Source organism: Micropterus dolomieu, linkage group LG19 (genome assembly GCF_021292245.1).
Source record: "Micropterus dolomieu isolate WLL.071019.BEF.003 ecotype Adirondacks linkage group LG19, ASM2129224v1, whole genome shotgun sequence".
Classification (NCBI taxonomy): Eukaryota; Metazoa; Chordata; class Actinopteri; order Centrarchiformes; family Centrarchidae; genus Micropterus; species Micropterus dolomieu.
Window position 1 is genome coordinate 32152407 of NC_060168.1, and position 22576 is coordinate 32174982.

At 42.3% G+C, this 22576-nt stretch overlaps 1 protein-coding gene across 5 annotated transcripts in view; it reads left to right on the top strand.

Annotated features, from left to right (window-relative positions):
* Positions 1-22576, top strand: part of pcdh1b (protocadherin 1b) — a 220269-nt gene that overhangs the window by 102484 nt on the left and 95209 nt on the right. For 4 of the 5 annotated variants that reach the window (XM_046030257.1, XM_046030259.1, XM_046030260.1 and 1 more), the window contains one exon: positions 6718-6937. In XM_046030257.1, the coding sequence (XP_045886213.1) occupies positions 6718-6937 (220 nt within the window). Of the gene's footprint in view, positions 1-6717; positions 6938-7399; positions 7498-22576 lie in introns of those variants that run through there. The other variant, XM_046030261.1, reaches the window with a different exon arrangement.

Sequence of the window (22576 nt, forward strand, 5' to 3'; positions counted from 1 at the left end):
GCCTCTTGGCTTTCTTTCTTTCTCCGGCTGTTGAATGGCGCCATCCGTCACCGAAAGTAACAGTGAATCTTCTAAATCAATGATTCTCGATCCCAGAACGCCGTCAGTCGGCAGGTTTTTACGTCTAAAGCATCACCTCCTGCTGCGGTGGAGGCGGCTTCCTCGTTGTCGGGGTCTGGCCGCCTCTCTTAAAGTTCGAGGTTGAGATTAGAGAGGAAATAGGGGGCCGTGCTGTCAGGCACGTGGTGGCCATTTTGTCCTCCACATGGCGGCGATTTACAACAAGAGGACGTCCTGCGCGGGCGCAAGATGGCGGGCGGGCGGGCGGAGGCTGAGTTGGAGGTTGTTCTGCATGTTGGTTGGTCTTTATATTCCTCCCCTCTGATCTGCTCTACTTTCCCATGGTGCAACCTGCTGAGATGGCACTTCTATTTCCAGGAAACACACACATGCTGAAGTACAAAAAGGGCAGAAGAAACAGCGGTTTTGCAGAGTGTGTGTGTGTGTGTGTGGCGTGTTTGGGTGTGCTGGAGGTGACAGGCAGGCGAGAGAGGGATCGAGACGATTTGATCCGATTCATTTCTCTCTTCATGTGTGTATAAATAAATATATATAGAGAGAGAGATGTGATTTATTTCCTAATGCTCACCCAGCAAACAGAGCAGAGGAGGCTGGTAGCGGTTATTAATAACACAAACTGCCACGCTGCTTTTCCTAACACACACATTTAACTGTGAGGCCGCTGCAGGGTCTCAGGTAGGGACCAATCTGAATATTTGGCAACGGAAATGTTTGTTCTTTGTGAATGTGTTCGGTTTCATTTGTGTTGGGAATTCGGCGAGGAAGAGAAACTGGCTGTTCAACACTGAAAACCACTTCTGTCTTCTTTTAAATTAAACATGCGTGTTTCAGCTCAAAACAATCAAATGTGCTTTACTTCACAGCCAAACATTTTCCAAAGCAAGCATTTTTCATTTTGCTTTTTCAACCTTCAGTTTCAGTACAGTCGTACATTTAAAAATTGTCGTCTGAATGCTGTTAAACAACAGATATGTGGGATGTAGATATCTAAACAAACGTTCACTTTTCAGCACCGTGTGTAACCTTTAAAACTTTTCTAACACAAGACGCAGGTAGCGTGTAAAGTTTTCATCTGTCTGACAGGGACCATTTTATTTTTGTCCACGGACACGACACTTTGTTGAACAAAGTTTGCCGGGAATCTTATTTCAATCAGGAGCGACTTTATGATTATATGACTTGCTCCCAAGTTGTCTCAAATAGACGCATATCGAGGCCCTTTGGAGTCGGTTTGTAAAGCACTGGGAAGCCCTGTAGCGTCATTTTTGAACGCTAAAAGTAGGTGTGGTGTATGAATAACATGTCTGAAAAAAGGAGGTGGTTAGGGTGGATGTGTGGTTCAGAACCTGGACTTTCACCCATGTGAAAGGAAGTCAACAATGATTCTTTTTAGTTACGTTACTTAAGTCAGATTAGTTATGTTGTTATTTTTAGAGCCCAACCGATTTATCGTTTTGCAGATATTATCGGCTGATATAAGCAACTTTCAGATATATCAGCATCGGCGTTTATAACCGCTGATATATGACTATTATATATAGAAACAGAGTCGGATCCTTCCCTCAGGTCATGAGCGTTTGCATAGTTTGCCCACCAGAGGGCGAGCTGCAGCCTGTTGAACAAAACATCAGCTGACCGGCGCTACAGTGAGGAGCTCCCCAACTCCTGGTAGCGCTCACACTCACTGTTCACGGTGAGTTGTTGGCGGAAAACATTCATACCAGACTCCCGTTTTTCACTGCACTCTCCCGGGTCACAGCAGGATGTTTCATGTTAGAGCAGGCGGGTGGTGGAGGCTAACGTTACGCTGACAGACGTGATTGTAGATTTCTTCTGAAACCGTGCTGCACTTCTAGTGAACGGTCCTCTCATTTCTCCCTAGTTCATTACTTCTAAATATTATTTAACATAACTTACAGCAGCTAACGATGGCTGAGGTTAAATTAGCCACAAAGCCGTGTTTATCAGTGGAAGGGCGCTGACGTTAATGAGCGATTAAACTATAGCGTTTGACATATTCTAAATATATCTGCGAGCTGCTTGTCTGTAGTTACAGTCAAGCAGCTCAGAAATGATTAAAGTAGTCATTGTGGCAGATTATATGTAAGGTAGGCCTAATAAGTGTATGTATATATAATTTGACTATGTTGGAGAGCCCTGTTTATCATTATTATTATTATTATTATTATATAAAGGTTATTATTCGTAGTAGTAGAGTATGGGAAATTTTTGTAATTTTTAGTTTCTGTTGGCCCCCACAATACACTACTTACTTTAATGTTCATTAGTAGTTGTACTCTATAATTTATAACAAATCAGATATTTAAAATTTTTTTCTGCAGTTTTATTTGACTCTTATTTATCAAAACCTTGATATATATTGTTGTACTTTTGTTCAAAGTACTATTTGTCACAAAAAAAAAAGTTTATTTTTATTCTGCGTTATTATTTCAGGGTATCTTGGTATGTTCTCAACATGACAACATTTTAGGGATAATCTTTGTTTATGTCATGTGTTTCTTAAAATAAGGGTGAAAAAAACAATATCGGCCGATATATCGGCTATCGGATTTTCAAAATCTCAAATATCAAAAATCGGTATCGGATTTAAAAATCCCATATCAGTCAGGCTCTGGTTATTTTAACCCAAACCATGATCTTTTCCTAAAACTAAAAAAGTATTTTAGTTGCCTAAACCTAACCAAATTGCGCTTCACTAGTTTTATTTTGAAAAACCTACCGGACATTACATATTTCTTATTGCTAACTTGACCGTGGAGCCCTATACATGCAAAAATTGATTGATTAAATTGATTTAAGAGATGGTGATTAGTGACTGGTATCAAAGGTGTGAGCTTCATAGGTCTCTTAGATTTTAAACTGAAAGGATGATCCAGGGGAGCGAGTGAAGCAGTCGGCCTGATGAAATTCTAGTTTTGCGAGTTACCTAATTATTATGTGATAATGCGGTTGGAGAGTTAATCTTGCCTTCACGTGCTGGCGAGGAGCTCTGAAATCTGGAAAATGTGAATGTGCTGTGGACAGTGATGGTGGGAAAATCCCACCCAGGAGCTGCAGAGTGAGCAAACACAGATGTGGTGAAAAGAAAAACATACAAATGACAGTTCGGTTGGGTTAAAACACTTGCTCGCGTTACACAATACCTCTGGTTTTATCCCGATACACAAAAAAACAAAAACAAATGGTGACCTCTCTGAACTGAGAATAAAGACAGGAAGAGTGAGTCTGCTGCGAGTCCAGCTGAACATCTGAATGTGTTTACCTGGAGAGGAGCCTGTCGCTGGAAGCACCAGGGATCTGGGCTTTTGATGCGTCACCAGCACATTGTGTCCACACAGTTGAAAGGACAGCTCCAGTGTGGTTTCAATTTTGTACGTTTTCCATGACTCTGACATTAATTCAGGCTGTTTTTTTTCCACCGGCACGCTGCACAACTACAGATATTTTTTTAATCCGTTCAGCCGAAACGTCCCAGAGTGAGGAGAGAAAACGTATGGCGAGCCGTCACCATGCAGCAGCTGTAGAGTGTAAATTGTATTTTAAATATTTAACTGTAATGGTCAGCGGAGCCTGTACGTATTACCATGCGGCCTCGTTGCTGGTTGCGGGTTTGAGTCCCAGCACAAGAAATACTTACTAGAGCCAGCACCCCCTAGATAAAGGCATTAAACCCGGGCTGTTTCCGTGTGATGAGCGTCGATCTGCTGGTTCTGCTGGTTCAGGGTCCTGACGGCGCCTAGTTGCCATGGTGACGGAGTATCTGCCGAGCCAGGGATGCTGCTCTTTATCAGCACGGTCCGGTCAGGTTGGTGAGAGAGAGGGAATGTGTGTGTAATTGAAATGTTTGACCGCACACTGTGTGCCTTTTTGAATTAGGACGCAGTTTATTTGGCAGCACTCACTGTATTTGCGCAGTGTGTGTGTGTGTGTGTGTGTGTGTGTGTGTGTGTGTGGCGTCCCTGCAGCGCTATAGGGAGACTAATTGTATTTTAATTACAAAACCATCAAACACACGTGTCAGACAGCTACCTTCCACCCCCAGAAATGCAGAGTAAATGGAGCAGTAAAGTAAATGTGTTCAGCCTGCTGCTTTTATTAAAACAATGTGCTTCATGACAGAAACATACAAACACATATAACCGATGCTGGCCGCACGCTACAGGATGATTGGACTTATATTTAGGGTCCCATTCGCCCTCCTGACAGTCGCAGACGCGTTCCCGAGGCCGGTTGGGGCAGATTATCCAAATGATTCTGTAGTGTGAGGCGTTTACGGGCAGAATCTGAAGGTCGCCGACTGGATCAGAGGCTCATTATCAAACGTCAGGGAGCCTCCGATAAGAAACCCGTAACAGCCAATGAGAGCGAGCTGACAGGGAAGCGTCACCAGCGTGTTGGGGATCTGCTCGCGCTGTAAAATGTACAAAGCTGCTCATTTCCTCTTCTCAGCCTCGAGTTGATCCACAGCAAGGCTTTTAAAGTTTTCCATTTTAATTAGTAGTTTTTATTTTTATTGCATGAAGAATTTTTGTTTTAAATTTGAGTTTATTTTCTTTAATTATTAGTTTTAGTCTTTGGGACTCTCCCGATTTCTCCAGACTTTCGGCGCCATGATGCCAGGCGAGGGCCGTGGACTAAAAACCGGCACAGCTTAGAAATTTGGAAGATAGATTTCATATCCACCTTAAATATTACTAAAGACATTTACTCTCTAACTTTAGTTTATACTAGTTAGTATTGCAAACAGACGATACAGTTTCAGTTATCGTTTTCTTTTTCTTTCGCTTAACGAAAATGTTTTTTCACACCTATTTTCCGTTAATCGCCTCCGTCCACAGATTGATTCTCTTCTTTTTTTTGTTCTGTGCAAAACACAGCAACAAACAAGGTCAACCAGCTGACGACGACAGTCTGCCTCCATGTTTGTTTCTGTCTGAAGTCACGTTTGATCACGCGAGATTCTGTGGGATCCCAAGTCCACCAGCACCGCCACTCTGAAACCGTTTAGTGTAAACGCAGAGTGTGTGGTCCTGCGTCCGGACTGAACCGTCTGGTGTGTGCGTTCTTAGGATTAAAATATTAAAACGTTACGTCTGTGGTATCCCACGTTTTAAAACTCGGTTAAGATCCTCTAGTGACTTTCTAGAGTTTATTTTTTTATTATTTTGGGGCATTTTATGACCAAGAAAAAAGTGGAGATGTGAACCGGCGACCTTGCAATTCATGTTTTGGCCCTTTAACCCTCGGGCACCGGGGAGCCCCTTATTTTAAAACTTAAATATAATGAAAAAGTTCTTAATGTGGTGGTTCTTTGTATTAATACGTATGTTCATATCTAATATAAACGTATGTATAAATAGAGTGAAGTTATGACACCACGGTTTTCTAAACTGTCTTTTCAGAATGAAAATCATAAGTATACATAATAGTAGCATTAAAAAAAATCAATAAAATTTGTATGTAATGTATAAAATTAATTACATATGCATTGATTTGCATATCTAATTTACTGAAAATAGACCAGTCAAATGTGTGACGCCCCTTTTTTCCCACTATTTCACAGATAAAATGCCACATAAAATGAGAACGATAAAAGATATTCAAAAAAACAGTATGTGAAATTATGACGCTCTAACTGCTTTGAAGGGCCAGAAATATGACTTGAAAACAACTTTCAAATTATGTAAGATTCACTACGGACAGTTTTAAAAGGACTAACACAGATGAAATTTTTACGATCTGAAGTTGAGGAACTTGGTGTAAAATAGACAAAAAATAATATTGATATATATTATTCAAGATTGTTTTGTACATTTTATGAAAGTACAGTAATAATAGTTGCTAAATCATCATTTGGGATTGTGGGGTCTCGTCTTAAGAGCTTAAATTGCAAGTTTTCATGCAGCTACACACTTGTAATGTTTTGTTCTGATGTTTTTATAATTATTTTAGGTGTTTTTTTCTGCAGTTGCAATGACAAACTGGCTTGTGGAGAAACCTCGTGTGAAGCTACAGTAAAGACAGCTTTTACTTTACAGTGGTGGGGAGCAGTCCAAATGTTTTAGCCCGTCAGTTGTTCTTATAAAGACCCATTTCATCGTTATGATTAAGATTTGTGGCCGTGAGGCTGCATTTAGTGTCGGTCAGACACGGACGTTAACGTCGACGTCTGGCTGGTTTTTAAATAAAACCAAGAGACGAGATGAGATAATCATATGATGTAAAATGAAAGATGACATGAAAGCAGTGATGGGATGAAATGAGATCTGTGATGATGAGATGAAAGTTGACTGATTCTTGTGGTTTGACGAGTAAAAATTAAAGTGAAAAAATCAAATCAGTGAGTTTGAGAACAGAGTGCAAAGCAATGAAAGTTTTTGGAAAGTGATCCAGTCGCTGTGTCTAAATGACTTCTTTGAAGTTATTTTTATAGCCGGGCTTCTACTTGATGTCTTTAATCATTTAAACTGCTTCATCTGCATCAAACTGAAAGTGATTTCTAACAAAACCACCTCATATTATGTTAATTTTAACTTAAAGTGTCATTACCGGCTTTTAATGCTCGAAAAACTTACCTAATCCTGCCCTCTCCGTCTCTCTATCTGCCAATCACAGCTCCCCCACCGCCGAGTGACCTTCTCCACGGCCAATCAGGCGCAGGACCTGCAGGACGCGTCCCAGCACAGCTACTACGACAGCGGCCTGGAGGAGTCGGAGACGCCCAGCTCCAAGTCGTCGTCAGGGCCGCGGATCGGGCCGCTGGCGCTCCCGGAGGACCACTACGAGCGGACCACGCCTGATGGCAGCATCGGCGAGATGGAGCACCCGGAGAACGGTAAGACCAGGTGGAGTTTCCCCCTCCGTCTACTCCTCCATTCACCTCCTCCATCCATCAGCAGACACACATGTGGTTATTACACACACACACACACACACACTCTGCACAGTGTGTCAGCAGGAATGTTAACGTCGTATTTTTAATCAGACTCCCACAATTCCCTGCGCTGCGTAGGCTATACCTCCGTTAAAGAGGTGTGTGACCTCACAGCAGCACAACACAATCAATATGCAACATAATCAACTCCCAGGGCTTAACGAATTAACATCCCAATTATGTAAATCATGCCGAGTCCAACCTTCCATCAGCTCCACTTATAGATCCACAGAGGGAGGCTAGCAGGGAGTGCGCTAACACAATACACTCCCTCTGTCTCCAGCAGTAAGCATTTTGTCAGCATGTCATCGGCGTGTTAGCGTGTTGATTTTTTTCATGTCTTTCCCTGTTCATCATTTACAGGAACAGCCTGAACAGGTTATGGGAATGGCAGCACACTTAGCCTGGAGATGCTAATGATGCTACACAACACACATACTAAGTGTTCCCAGCTTCACATTTGAACGTCATGGTTCAGCGTGTTGACAGTCTTACACCTCTGCTGCATTTTTTTTTTTATATATAGAAACACTAAAACGTATTAGCGAAGGCTTCATTAACATTATTGTTGTGGCTAAAAGGTGTAAATGATGCTACATCACCACAGAGAGTCTAAACACAACACAGATAAATGTGTTTTTTGCTTTATTTTTGATGTGTTTGAAGCCAGTTAAACACAATAATAATAATAATAATCTAGCTGCAGCCAAATGTACAACTCTTGTTAGCGTGTTTTTATCATTGTTATTTAGAAATACTGAAATCTTAAATAAAACTGTGTGGCTTCCATGATGGCTACTGGCTTTCAACTCAATAGCGTTGGTGTAACTTTACTTGTTACACTCCAACTCAGACATTAAGCTATAATGTATTATTACTACAACATCAGCGTGTTGACACTGTTGTAATGAAGAAAACCGAGTAGTAAAAATGTTTCTAGTGGAGGCCCTTTTATATTTGCTGTTAGTTAGCTGCTATCTTAAGATGCTACACACACACACAACACACACAACTTGTGTGCTTTACTTTACTTTTATTTTTTGTTTGAAGCCAGTTTAGCAAGGAACATGCAAACTTTTACTTTTCATTTTTTTTAACCTACTCATAACCCAAATTAGCAGCGAACGGTGTCAGTTTTTATTTGGTAACGTGACGCTAGGATGGTGACTCTGTAGTAAAAAATGACTAACATGCTGTTAACAACAAACAGGATGGACTATTGTTGTTAGCTGTTAGCTTGTTAGCAGATTGTGTGAAATGCTCTCTGACCCCACTGAATCACACTCATACTATAATCATGCTTTACTTTAAATGAACCATAATACAGTTTGACTTTAAATAAGACAGCAAGTACTAAAGATTTTCTGTCAACGAGGACGCGTATTAATTTTACCTGTATGTGTCTCTCAGTCCAACGCATCTCAGGGCATAAAATACCTATTATTATTATTATTATACCAGTATGTCTTTTTAATATGTGGTACATATGCAGTTTGATTAGGTTTTGGCATAAAAAAAAAGTACTTTGTTAGGTTTAGGAAAAGACGTATTGCAGCATGGATATGAAAAAACAGGAAAGGGGTCATAGTTGTGGGCTAATTATTACGTTTAACCCCTGCAGCTTAACTAAAAACAACAACCTTACAGTCCTTAAACAAACAAAGATGAGAGCTAAAAATACATCAGCACCTAGGGGACATGTTTTAAAATGTTTTCTTATTCTTTAAGGTATATACTTGTGTGTTTTTTGTAGCTACATACATTGAACGGCACAGTGCACAGCACCCTCTGAGTGTTTCCCACACTGCCTTACACCTATAATATAGAAATTAGATCATGATATACTGTAGCGTTTATTGTTTTACTTTTAAAGCTTTCCCTCTGGTATAAATAAAGTACTCAATTTACCTGCTTTCTGGAGCCAAATGATTCATTAGACACGCATCTAAACACGCCACCGTCTTTGTTATTTTTTTCTTCTTTACTAACGCTCACTGTTCATTATTCTGCCTCGGCTGTTAACGCCTCGTTACCACTTATCCCAATTAAGCTAACTGAAGTGAAATAGTTGAAACTGGCAAAAAAAAAATAAAATAGAAAGTGGAGAGAGAGAGAGAGAGAGAGAGAGAGAGAGGTTCAGTGTAAATGTCATCCCTCTCTTCTTTTGTGAGGGCGAGAAGACCAACTCTCTCTCCGCCTCTCTCTGTCTCTCTCTCAACCCACAGGTCGTACGTATGCCATCTGTAAACACAATTATTCCCAGCTGCTCGCACGCCTACAGGCTACTGCCACCCTGTGTGTGTGTGTGTGTGTGTGTGAGATGGTGATAAAGAGCAGGAGAGTGTGTAAGTGGCTGCATCTCCTCGTACACACTGGAATGAGGTCAGGGTTGTGTTGTTGTTGTGTGTGTTGCAGTGTGAGAGGATGGTGGTTGTGTACAATCTTCCACTTTGATGGTCAAACATGTTTTCGCTTCAGGTATTTTCCCAAGGAAGTGTGTGTTAGTGAGTGTGTGTTAGTGAGTGTGTGTGTGTTGTACCAGCAGAGAGGTCAACAGATTACAGCTAGTCTTTTGAGGATTAACACACCACTACAGATACACTTTACTCAAAATGTAAACCTTTATTTCTGCGATAAGCCGACCACTCTTTCACGGTTGTTTTGACTTTTTCAAAACTTTCCTGCTGTGAGTTGATCCGTCCCCGTGTTGTGTCAAACCAAACCCCATTGAAAAATCACTCGATTTAAGTCTGCATTTACAATGAAAGCACCGAATGTTCGGCAACCGAATAGCAAAAAAAAGCACTTTCGGTGTTCGGCCTAGTAAGTCAAAAGACAGAGTAAATTTTTACACTTTAACACTTACGTTGACATGCCGGCAGTGTGGAAGCATTTTAAAGTGTCCGAGAAAGACCCAAAAGTCGCCGTTTGCAGACGCTGTTCTGCTGAATTGTCTCCCAGCACATCCACTCCATCTGTGGCTGATTTTCTTAGAAAAGAACCGAGAAGGCGAATAAGCTAGCCGCGCCTACATTTGGAGTGCACACATATTCAAGCCTTTAAGGTAAATCCACCGAAACGGCCCAGAGCGAGCTGACAGGCAGGTTAGAGACTTTATCCTGTCAGTTTGTCTCTTTAGTATGAAGAGAGGCTTTGAAGTCTTCATGTTACGCCGGACGAGAACCACATACAACATTATTTATCAAACTGGGTCGGACTTGATGAATGTAATTTACTTTACAGGACCCTCTCGGGCCTCGGACCCCCCCCACCATAGTCTCTCCAAATCCTGTGGGAAACACAGAGTAAAAAGCACATTTTGATTATTTAATTTATGCAGTGGTAAAAAACTGGCAAAATAAATATAAAAAACCTTGTTCGGGAAGGTTTTTCTATTAAATTCTGCTTCGGCCAAGAATTTTCATTTCGGTGCATCCCTAATTTAAAACAAAATATTTGATGACTCTGTTCTCTAGGAGTGGGCACAATCCGGGCTCCAAACATGCAAAACACAGCTGGACATAAATAAAGTTTAAACGGTTAGTTGAGCAATTATTAACCAAACAGCACAATATGTTTGTCCTAATTAGTTTTAGGTTCAGCTCTGCATCTCAGTTTAGTTTGTTCTGTCTCTTTGGCAGGCTGTTTAGCCTAGTTGTTTACTGCTGCAGACAGTATCGATCATTTAGTTGTGTGACTGATTGTTGATCGCTCAGATCTCAAGTGCTTCAGACAGATTGAGGAAGAGCTGCAGGAACAAACAGACTGACCTCAGACTCACTCTGTCTGTTCCTTCAAACTGGTTGCAGCGTTTAACCACAGTTTATTTACCCTCAGCACTCAGCAGATGTGCGTCTTCTCTTAGTCAGAATTTCCATTGCTACTTTCTGCATGTAAAAACTAATTTCATCCATCTGAAAAGCAAGATCCTGCGTTGTCACTGTGTTTCCAAAAATTACATTAGCTGCTTCCAAACTTACAGCCTGTGTTAAATTTCTTATTTTAAAGTTGGAGAAAAATGCAGTGATCAGAGTTAGATTGTCTCACACAGCAGGTTGCAGTTCAGTCAAACGGGCCGCCATGTTTGAAACTACTTCACTCATATGGTGGATCCCTGATGGCAACATCATGTGACGCTATACACTTAGCATTTGGTGCTATTTGTAGGGATGGATGCATTTGCACTTAAATAACACGTGGTCAGACTGTGTCTGCTGAAGTGCTCTGTGCATTTTCAATTTGTTCTTAATGCATCCTAGTAGATTTCTAAATCTATAGTAATATAATCTGGACGTAATCCAGATATAATCTTGATTCTCATGACATGTGACACACAGACTTGGGCTCACTGTAGTGTGTTCTACTTACATTAGTGCTGCTGCACACTGTTGCTTGAGGAAGGTCACATTTTGATTTATTAAAAAATGTTTTACACTATTAACCTCCGGATGGTAGTGGATGGCAGCGATGATGTAGCTTCACAAGATTTTTCTTCGCTTTTCCCGTCCCCATGAAACGTGCCTGCAACATCATTTTGTCTTCATGTTCATGCGTTTTTGAGACGAGGTCGAGCAGGAACGTTGCTGCTGCCACAGTAAACACAGGTGGATGACATTTTGCTGAACTTCAAAATGGTTTCTAGAAAATATGACATGGCCTTTCCAGTGGACGAGGACCTCAACCTCAAAAATAAAAGCTCTAATAATAATACTATATTTTGTATTATACTGTATCTTATTTTTAATAAATCCAATGAAAAGATTGGTCACAGAGTCGATCCCACATGCACCGTCTTGCTGCTGGAAATACTGACTGGAGCGCCACATGTGAATTAATCCGCCACTTTCAGTAACATTTGTAAAAAAACTTCAGTGTCCACATGTTTTATGAAATATTAAGCCTTTTCATAAAAATATGAAATTATTTATTTGTTAGCTGTTTTCAAAGCTTTACACCTTAGGTAGGAACCAATGGGCTTTGGGCTGGGAGCCATAGACACAGGGAAGTATTGAGACAACCCGTTCTCACTCCCCAACTCGTCACACATGGACACATGGTCCAGACCCATCGGCGTCCGTTTGTAACGCACTGGGGATCCCTTTAGCGTCATAGGTCAACGCCGTGGAGGAAGCCCTGTAGCGTCAGTTCTTTAGGGTAAAGGCAGGTATAAGATATTAAACAGAAAAGACTAAGTAAGGAGGTGGATGGAGGGCCAGAACCCGGACTTTAAACCAGGAGAGCGGGGTTTGTGTCCCGTGTGAAACAAAAAGTCAACATTAGATATTTTTATTTAAGTTACGCAAGTTATGTAAATTGCGTAAGTTATGAAAGAGACGTTAGTTAACTTACGTGTTAACTGACCTACGTAGTTATTTTAACCCAAACATGATCTTTTCCTTACCTTAAACAAGTAGTTTTGTTGCCTAAACTGAACCAAATTGCAACGCTTTAACAATGTGCCATTTCAAAATGGCGATGTTGCGAAACGCTAGCGTTTTATTTTGAAAGTCTAACCGGATGTTGCATATTTGTTGTTGCTAAGCGTTGCTAACATGACGGCCAACAACAAAAATTACGCTAAAGGGGTACCCAGCGCGTTGAAAAGCGAGGCAGTCGGGAGTGAGAACATGTTGATTGAGACATGGATTGACACGTTGGGTTTTTTGGTATTTTCATTCAATTTGTTAACCATAAGAAAAATAAAGGAAAACAAAACTTTAACTTTTTAAAAGGGGCTATCTTTCGGGCCAGACACCCCTCAGCTCTGGTGTTTGGTCGACCTCTGCCTCGCTGTGCCCAAACTGCACACACAGACAAAACAAACATGCTTCTGTGGTTTGTTCTGCAGAGCTGAGAGCAGAGACGAAGCTCGGTGTGGTGAGATCTCTTAAAATTTCAGTTCTGGTCCTCCTCCTCCTCCTCCTCCCTCTTTCATCCTGCTGTCTGTCCTGTAAATGGTCAGATAATGGATGTTAATTCCATCAGTCTGTCTTCGCCCTGCTAATGCACCCACTTCCTGTCTGTGATGGACTGATGGAAAGAGGTGGAAAACCAAATCTGAGAGCGAAGACCAGAGGGGAGGAGGATGTAGTTTGAGGGATTTGATTGCATGTGTGTTTGTGGTGAGAGAGATGTAGAGAGAGAGAGAGAAAGTTAGACAGTGGAGGAAGTGAAGAGAAAGGTAGGAAATGGAAGAGAGACAAAGAGAGGATGTACAAAGAGAGAGGAATCTGCTGCCTGACACTGATGGTTGCTGGATAACAAGCTGATTTATGAAGTGTGTGTGTGTGTGTGTGTGTGTGACTTAGAAAACTTTAATGTCCTCCGAGAGGCAATTTGTGGAGCAGCATACAAAACATATAGACACATTAAAAAACACATTGCATGTGAGCGGTGCACTCATCTCCCTAACACATGCAAACATGCGGTATCTGAGCGCACACACGCTCAACATCTTTATCTGCTGATTGCATCAGTCTGAGAGCTGTAGTAATTGCTGCACAACACACACACACACACACACACACACAGAGGCATATGAGGCAGAGCGTCAGTGATGTTTTCTATCTCAGCTCTTCATCAGCCACCAGTTTTGATTTCAAGATAAAAAACAGAAACGGTTCAGCATGCAGGACGACGTCAGCATCTCCAACGCTGCAGTTACACGTCTGTTATAATGTGTTAGGCGTTAGATAAGCCTGATCTCACGGGGAGAGGGATTTAAATGAAGGTATGTGTCATCTCTTTATGATTCTAAGTTACAGAAATGTGGGCTGCGAACATGCCAGATGCAGGAAAACGCATATGTACTTTTTCCCCCCAGATTTATAAAGCCGTGCACAGGCATTAATCTCAGTTATTGTGAAAGTGTGCACGTGTTCACAAGCCTGATTTCCACTCGCACAGTTAGTCATAGATGGACAGAGGGCGTTTTCAAACATATAGTTAATTTGCTCTGGTCTGAATCAGTGGATGAGTTGGAGGGAACTTGGTTTGTTTCTTTTCACAGAGGAAAAAAAAACAAACCAGAATGCATCACTTAAAGCAGCGTGTGCATATTTACTGTCACTCGCTCATCGGTTAGATGTGTCTGGGACAAAAGCACACACAAGAAGAAGGTACCTCTTCAAAGAAGGCAATGTACTTTATTTGCTAGGTGAGCTACAAGCAACTGGTGACTTCCCCCATCTGCATCCCAGCATGCAAAGCACACCTGGCCACAGGAGTTTTTTAACCCAAACCTGCAGAGTGCGCCTTCTAGCTGGGTCAGATCGAATTCAGATCACGTTCAAATGTCATAAATAAAGCAGGAAGAATTTAGTTCAGCACTCACATGAAACAGAATTTGTAAAGTTTTTTTTTTAAGTAAAGCATAAGATGAAAAGTTCATAGATGCAGGAAAAACCCCAAATGCAGAATAAAACTGAGCAAACAGCCATAATAATAACTTGTATGATGCACCTTTGATTAGCATGGTGTAACATCGTTAGCTGTGAAGACACACTGAGTTTGAGTCACTGCTTACGAGAATAATGTTGCACAGTAGATATGATCTCTACATCCATGTCCGCATTACCATCTCACGTTAGAAAATGATGTGTAGGCTATACATGTGTGGAATATGAGCACATTGCGACTGTCCTTTGGTTTGTGCATGAGGTTTCTGTGTATGCATCTTTTTATACGTCTGGCCCCCAGAAAAGTTTTGTACATTAAAGTGAGTGAACCCGCTTATAAACAAAACTTTAGCCTTAATACCGGAGATCCATTCATATAACTCATATAACATATACCTTAACTACTCATGTGAGGAGTAGAATATGTCTAATTTTGAAAGATGGAAAAGGGGGAACATTAGGACGCAGAGTAAAGAGAAGACTTTTCCTTTGATGTGAAATTGGTGAGATAGTTTTACTTTAAAGATGAAGCAAAGAGGAAAAAGAAAGGAAGAAGGGGGGAGTGTCGTGTGTTCTCCTCAGTGAAGCGCATTGCCTCCAACTGCCTCCTCCTCCATCCACCTACTCTCCTACAAGAGGCCTCCGCTCCCCGACTCCCCTCTCTCCTCCACAGGGATCCTCCCTCCCTTCTTTTCTCACCCTTCCCCTACTCCATCATCCCCCCCTTCTCCTCCTCTCTCCAGTGGGTGATGATGGGGGGCCAGCAGTTCTCCTCCTGCCTGTCAGAAACTCCCAGGAAATAACTGTGGACTGTGGAAACTCTTGCATACAGTATTTTTTCTTTTTCCTCAAACTGTGAAGCCTTCATGTCCAAAGATTTAGAGATTTCCAGCAGCACCGTGGGTTCAGCATCTTAACTATTAACTATATCTACACGAACATAAGATACTATAGTACTATATTAACACACAAAAAATACCAAAATATGACTTAAATTACATTTAGAAAGCTCCTAGAGCCACTGAGCAGGTTCTTTGACAGGTTCAGGATGTGTTCTTCTGGAAGTCCCGCTGCATTATGAAGAGGTCCAGTGGGTTGAGGGGTCAGCGGGTGTTTAACGAGTTTAAGGGGTTAACTTCTAGGGTTCCTTGAGGAGGTCCATGTGATCATCAGGGAGGTTCTAGGGGTCACTGAGGAAGTCCAAGTGTAATTTGGAGGTTTCAGGGTTCACTGAATTGGGTTGCAGGGGTCATTGAGGGGTCTGATGTGAAATAGAGGTTTTAGGGGCTCCTAAGGTGGAGTCCTTGATAAGAAGTAAGTTTGTCTTGGACACAAACACTAAATACAAATATCATAGAAACGGTACAAATCCAAACTCCATGCACACAGTCTGTTTTACAATATCCCTGTAGTCATCGTAATGGTGTACATAGTATGTGCAGTACAAGTAAGCAGCCTCTTCAGCCTAGTTATGCACTCACCAGCCACTTTATTAGGTACCCCTTCCTAGTACCGTGTTGGACCCCCTCTTGCCTTCAGAACTGCCTTCATTCTGCGTGGCATACTTTCAACAAGGTGTTGGAAACATTCCTCAAAGACTTTCTGTCCATATCGACATGATGTGAATCTCTCACCACATCCCAAAGGTGCTCTACTGGACTGAGATCTGGTGACTGTGTAAATGTAAATGCTCCGTATTTGTATAGCGCCTTTCTAGTCTTTTCGACCACTCAAAGCGCTTTTTACACTACATCTGCATTCACCATTCACACACTGAGCCGAGTGCTCAAACAGAAACTAACACTCACACGTTCATATACTGGTGGAACAGCCACCTGGGGCGATTCGGGGGTTCAGTATCTTGCTCAAGGCAGCCAGGAGGAGCCGGGGATTGAATCGCTGACCTTCCGCTCTACCTCCTGAGCAGCTGCCTAGAGGCCATTGAAGTACAGCGAACTCATTGTCACGATCAAGAAACCAGTTTGAGATGATTTGAGCTTTGTGACATGGAGCATTATCCTGCTGGAAGTAGCCATCAGAAGGTGGTGAGATGGTTGTGCGTGAAAATCCCAGCAGATCTTCTTGCAGAGCTTCTAAAATACTTAGACCAGCATGTCTGGCACCACCAACAACTGTGCCACGTTCAAAGTCACTTAAATCCCCTTTCTTCTCCATCCTGATGCTCAGTTTGAACTTCAGCGAGTTGTCTTGACCACGTCTACATGCCTAAATGCATTGAGTTGCTGCCATGTGATTGGATATTTGTGTTAAACTAATAAAGTGGCCTGTGAGTGTCTAATTTACATGTGTACAGTTTAAAATTAAAAGCAGCATTAGCAATGGATAACTTGCCAATTAGGGTTTTGACAGGGGGACCGAGGAGACTGGGGAACTCTGAAGCGTCTGCCTGAGGGAAGAAGCTTGTATCAGGGGATTCCTGGGTTCAATGAGCAGGATCTAGGAGTCACTGAGGATGATCCAGAAGTTATTTGGGAGGCTTCATGGTCCCGTGGGTTCTTCAGGAGGTTTTAGGGTTCATATAGTAGGTCAGAGGCGTGAGGTAAGAGTCTCTGAGGTGGTTCCAACTGTTTCTGACGGGATGACATGAGTCATTTTGCAAGACAGAGAGAAGTTACAAAATTACAACATTTAAGGTGTTGCGCAACTTCTACTCGTAAAGTAAAAACTTCCTCTGGTGTGTAACTGTAATAAGCAGGTTAGTTTTTTCTTCTAAAATGGTTGAGTACAGGTATTACAGTGGAACCAGCCTGATCCAGGACCATAGTCCTGTACACATCGCAGTGCTGGAGGGTAATCTCCTGAAAGTGGGACATTTCACTCACTCAGCAGCTTGTCAAATGTGTTAAAGAAGGAAAATATCAACGCAGGTCAAACCAGGTGCAGGAAAATGACATCGGGGCAGGTGTAAAGTAACAAAAGAAATTTCCTCCACCTCAGAAAGGCCTCCTCCATTATAATCTTAACAAACATGTTAGAGGAAGATGCCGTCATACTTGGTGATATGTGGTCCTGGATCAGGGCTGTAGTGCAGCCAGGTTATATAGTGATGCTGGTTTGAACATCAGAGATACTGACCACCCTGTGTACATCAAGATAGAACTGCTCTGGCAGCGTCACAGCCTCAAAAGAGTCGAGTTTGCCTGTAGGATCAAACTGATGATATGAGGAGGATTAGTTGGTCCCCAAGCACTGCAGCACTAACTGTAATGACAATTTTCTGGAGTTTTAATATGCTCGTTTTCTCTCAGATATATCCTGTCACTCCACTGTCACCTTTCAAATGAAGCCCAAGTCAGTTAGATCAACCGTCAAATAATTACCACAGGTGAAGTCATTTAGACATTTCACAACTAACTGAAGAGGAAGAATCAGTGAATGGGTTATTTGGGAAAGGTTGCTGCTTCCACATCTTCGATGAAGCCATAGGGGTTAATTGGCAAGGTTCTAGGATTCCCTGAGGAAGTTTCTGGGATTCTTTAGAACAGGGGTCGGCATTGGGCCAAATTTTTTTGAACTCATTAGATGGTGAGCCAGAACATCAGCAATTAACCATTTAACATTTACGGTGTGTGTGATTAGCTCAGTTGGTGCACAGGACTCAGTCCTCACTTGCTGTAAGTATTTTATCCTTCCGTTTTCAACAAATTGATTGTGATTGATTGTGATCGTATTACATATCACCATTAAGCACGTGTGAGTGTTTACATCCCTGCGATTGGTCCACATCAACCTATGGATGCTTGTATTCGTGGATCTCCAGGCAGTGGAAATTCCTGAATCAGTCTCTCTTTTCTCGGACGGCTTTTTCAGAGGTGTATCAAGCAAGCCAGAGACTCTCTTGAATTTCCTTAAGAACTTTTTAGTTGTGTATTGATGGAACAGACGATGGATAAGACGCCTGCCTTTGCTGTGAAAGACCCGGGTTCAATTCCACATTGTGTCCGCTGCTGCCTACCTGAGCGAGACATTTAACCCCTAGTTGCTCCAGAGGCGTGCGACCTCTGCCGTAATTAGCAATTGTAATATAAGCGTCAGCTAAGTGAATAAATGTTAAATGTAAAAGCTCTCAATCAAACACAACATAAAGTACCGCTGCAAAAATGTGCCTATATTCTGTAGGCGCAGTCACTAAAGAGGAAGTTATTATATAAGTAACATTTGCTTCCATAACTCTGTATCTGTTTCAGCACCAGCGTGTCGACACTATAATTATTTTCTTTTGGCAGCTATCAAAGTAATCTGGTCACGGGCCCCGTATTGCGGATACTAGATATCACTGATGAGGTCTTACCACAAACAGTTCCCGAGGAGGTGACGGGAGGCACTGAGGAGGATTCAGTGTGAGGGGCTACGATGGTGCTTCAACGGTTACAGGGGTAATTCAGATGTTTCAGGTGTTTACAGTATCAACATACAACAGGTGGTTCATTTCCTGTTTTGGCTACTGCTTACTGTGCTAAAACCTAATTTAGTGACTAATCATGGAGGGATGCATGTGTTGGACACGCGCACGCACTCATTAGAGCCTGTAGTGTTACACCACTTCACGCTGAGGAAAGAGGCTAAGTGTTCAAAGCCTTTCTGGGCTGAACAACACACACACACACACACACACTAACAGCGTTACATAATGATGTAAGCAGCGGTCCATAGTTTTGGAAGTGGGACACTCGCTGAGAGACGGTCTGACGAAACCATAGTCCTGAGGATGTGTGTGTGGCTTCTTGAGCGTGTGTGTCTGTAGGTTCTTAAGTGTATGTGTGTTTGTGTGTGTGTGTATATCTGCTCCTCATTAGCCAGTAGATAAAAGGAGTGTGTGGAGCGATAGAAGAGGTGATTCCTCCCGGTGGAACCATGCCTCTCCTCTCTGTTTATTATATGTATCGCCGAGTGTATGTGAGAGTGTGTGTGTGAGTGTGTGTGATGTCAAGAAGCTTTATAGTAACAGGCGGCGTTCTTTGGATGCCCTCTCTCGTCCCCGGGGAGCGAGAGAGAGCGAGGGAGGTGGATTTATTTTTCCAGGTCTGTTGTTTATTTGAGCTTATCTGTGGTGGCCGCTGTACACTACAGAAGGAGGGGTGTGTGTGCGTGTGTGTGTGTGTGTGCGTGTTTGTTTTTGGCAGTAGCAGTAAATCGGAGCTCGGCCGGCATTCAGCTGATGTACAACAGCAAGGATGCAGAGAGCTGCAGCACACACACACACTCGCACTGTGGTGTGTCCATGATTGGATTATTTTGCTGGTGTTGTAGTGAAATATAGATAGTTTTTTTTGTCAAACTCAGACCTGCCAGAGCTTCTTGTGGAGGTTCCAGGGGTCATTGGGTTCCTGGGTTATTTTAGAGTCCTAGGTTTAGTTTATGAGGTTTCAGGGGTCATTAAGAACATGACAGGGGTTCCTGGACTTACTCGGACCTTCCAGGGGTATCTTGGGAAGTACTAATTCTCCTTAAGGATGTTCTGTGTGTAATTTTTATAAAGTTACAGTAACACAACAAGGGTTTCAGGTGTATCACAGATTGGGACTGGGTCCTTTAAGGGCCATATAAAGGGTGTTAGGGGTCTCTATGAATGTGACAGGGGTTCCTGGACTTACTCGGACCTTCCAGGGGTATCTTGGGAAGTACTAAAGCCTAGTTCAAACTACACCATTTTTAGCCCGAGCGTCGGGCTGTGATCAGGGGTAAATCAGCGGTCGCCAGTCGTATGTGTGAACTACACAACGACGCATCGAAACGGCTCCCCGACACATTTCTGACACATCGCCAGCGCCAGCCTGATATCTAGCACGCCAAATATGTGGAGGAGTCGGCCGACTCGACATCCACATCCAGCCAACGAGTGCAGGTAGCTGGCAGAGCAGGCAGCTACTTTTTCTCTGCAAAACACTGTTTATTCACCTCCAGCTCTCTCTGTAGCTCAGACAATCCCTGTTTCCTGCGTGTCCATCCTTTCACCCAGATTCTTTTTTTATAATAACAAACAACAGCTGTTTCGTTTGCAGGTTCGCGTCATTTCCCGTTTCACATTTCATGTGTTTCCTTGACAAAACGTGGTTTGGAGACCAGCCATCGGGTGACAGAGCCGCTGTCAGCTCCTGTAGTGTGTGACCCCCTGTCACCGATCAGTCACGTAGTGTGAACGCCACAACGACTTCAAGACTCCCGTCACAAGACGGCAAGTTGTGTCGTGTGATCGGTACGGTGATCGGCCGACGCTGAAAGTCGTGTGGTCTGCACGAGCCTTTAAGCTCCTTAAGAATGTTCTATGTGTAATTTTTATGAAGTTGCAGTAACACAACAAGGGTTTCAGGTGTCTCACAGATCGGGACTGGGTCCTTGAACAGGTTCAGGGGGTAGTTCAGGGGTCACTGGAGAGGGTCCAAGGGTTTAGAGGTTATTACAAATGTGACAGGGATTCTGGAAAGCACTTAGAAGTTTCTGTGCATTTCCCCCCAAAAATGAAGAGGACAACACGTCCTTAAGAATATTCCAGGAGTCCTTTTAAAAGGCCCTGCGAGTTTAAAAGGTTTTAGGGGTCATTGAGAATGTTACGGTGGACATTACACGGGTCCAGGTGCAGATCAGTGTTGCGGTGTTTTCTGAGAAGTACTAGGGGTCTTTAAGAACATTTCAGGTAAGAGGTTCAAAGAGCCACCTCAAGGTTTCAAGGGTCACTGATGGCGTCACAGGCGTTGTAGGGGTCACTTAATGGTCTTAGGTTATTTGTCCAAACATTCCATGGACCTTTCAGCAAACTTCTAGGGGTCCCCAAGAATGTTTCAGGTGTAATTTAAGATTTTCAAGGAGTTTCTGTTGCCGTTTAAAATGTTCCAGGGGAAACTGAAAGGGGTTAAGGGGTAAGTGAGAACTTTCCAGGGGTTTTAGGAGTCACTTAGAGGTTTCAATGTCTTTTCTAAAGAGTCTTTCAAGTTCTAGACATCTTAAAGAACGTTTCCAGGTTCTTTAAGATGAACCTGTTTCAAGTACTAGGAAGTAGAACCTTAAAGAGGTTCCAGTTGCCTTTATCAATGGTTCAGGGGATACTGATGAGTCTAGGGGTTGCTGAAGAGGGTTCTAGGATTCGGGGGTCACTGAGAACAGCAGCAGCCGTTCTAGATGTCTGGTTAAAGGACCACTACATTATATCATATACTGGTTTAGCTATTTTTGTCATGGTTTAGATTTTCTTATTAATCTGTCCTTATCTCCGAGATAACATTGAATACTGAGCTTGAATATATAGTAGGGTTCTGTCTTCTGAAGGTGAATTGTTCACATTTTCTCTACCTCGGTTATCGGTAGACATAAAACCTTTAACAAATAGTAGCTTTAGAAGCCACATGTATAACTATAATGATGAATATTGAGCGTGGTGAACTGTTCTGTATTCTCTTCAGAGGGTGAGCTTCTTGGCTCTTAAACTGAAGCTTGAATAAACTGTCAAACCGTCCTTTCTGTCAGCCTGAGTTTTCTTTATTGGTATGAAATATAAAAGCTCTTGAAATAAGCAAAGAGCAAAAAAAACCCCAGAGAGACAGAGATTCATAGTTTTCAGGCGTGATAAGATATGGATCCATTCAGTCCTCTGAAAATGTTTCTAACTAATTGGTGATGTTCTTTACATTTAGCAATTAGATCTATAATTCATGTAAATAAGTAATGTTTGTACGTGCCGTGATGTCTTCAGCTGTTTCCAGGAGCCCTACTGGAGTTTCAAAGTACAGTAGGTCTTAAAAGCTAAAGGTATCACACGGTAAGAGGAGAAAAATGTGTTGGAAAGCATGTCATCTTGAAAATGAGCCAAATCCCAACAGCTTCTTGCTAACAAATCTACAGAAAGATTTCTGAAGGTTCTCAGTCATTAACCTCCCTTGTAAAATCTACACAAAGTGTTTTAATCAGTGGTCTAGATTGTTGATGTCCATCCATTGTATCACCTTGCTACAGCTCTGCTTGACCCGAGTGACCATTACCAGACCTGTAAAAGTCCTACAACAACAAATCAATGTGACAAACATCTCTTGTAGTGATGACCTGGCTTGACTGTATTACAAATGCCACTGGCTTACATTTGGAGAGACAATTTAGAGGCAAGAAACGCTCACACGGCCATCTTGGATGT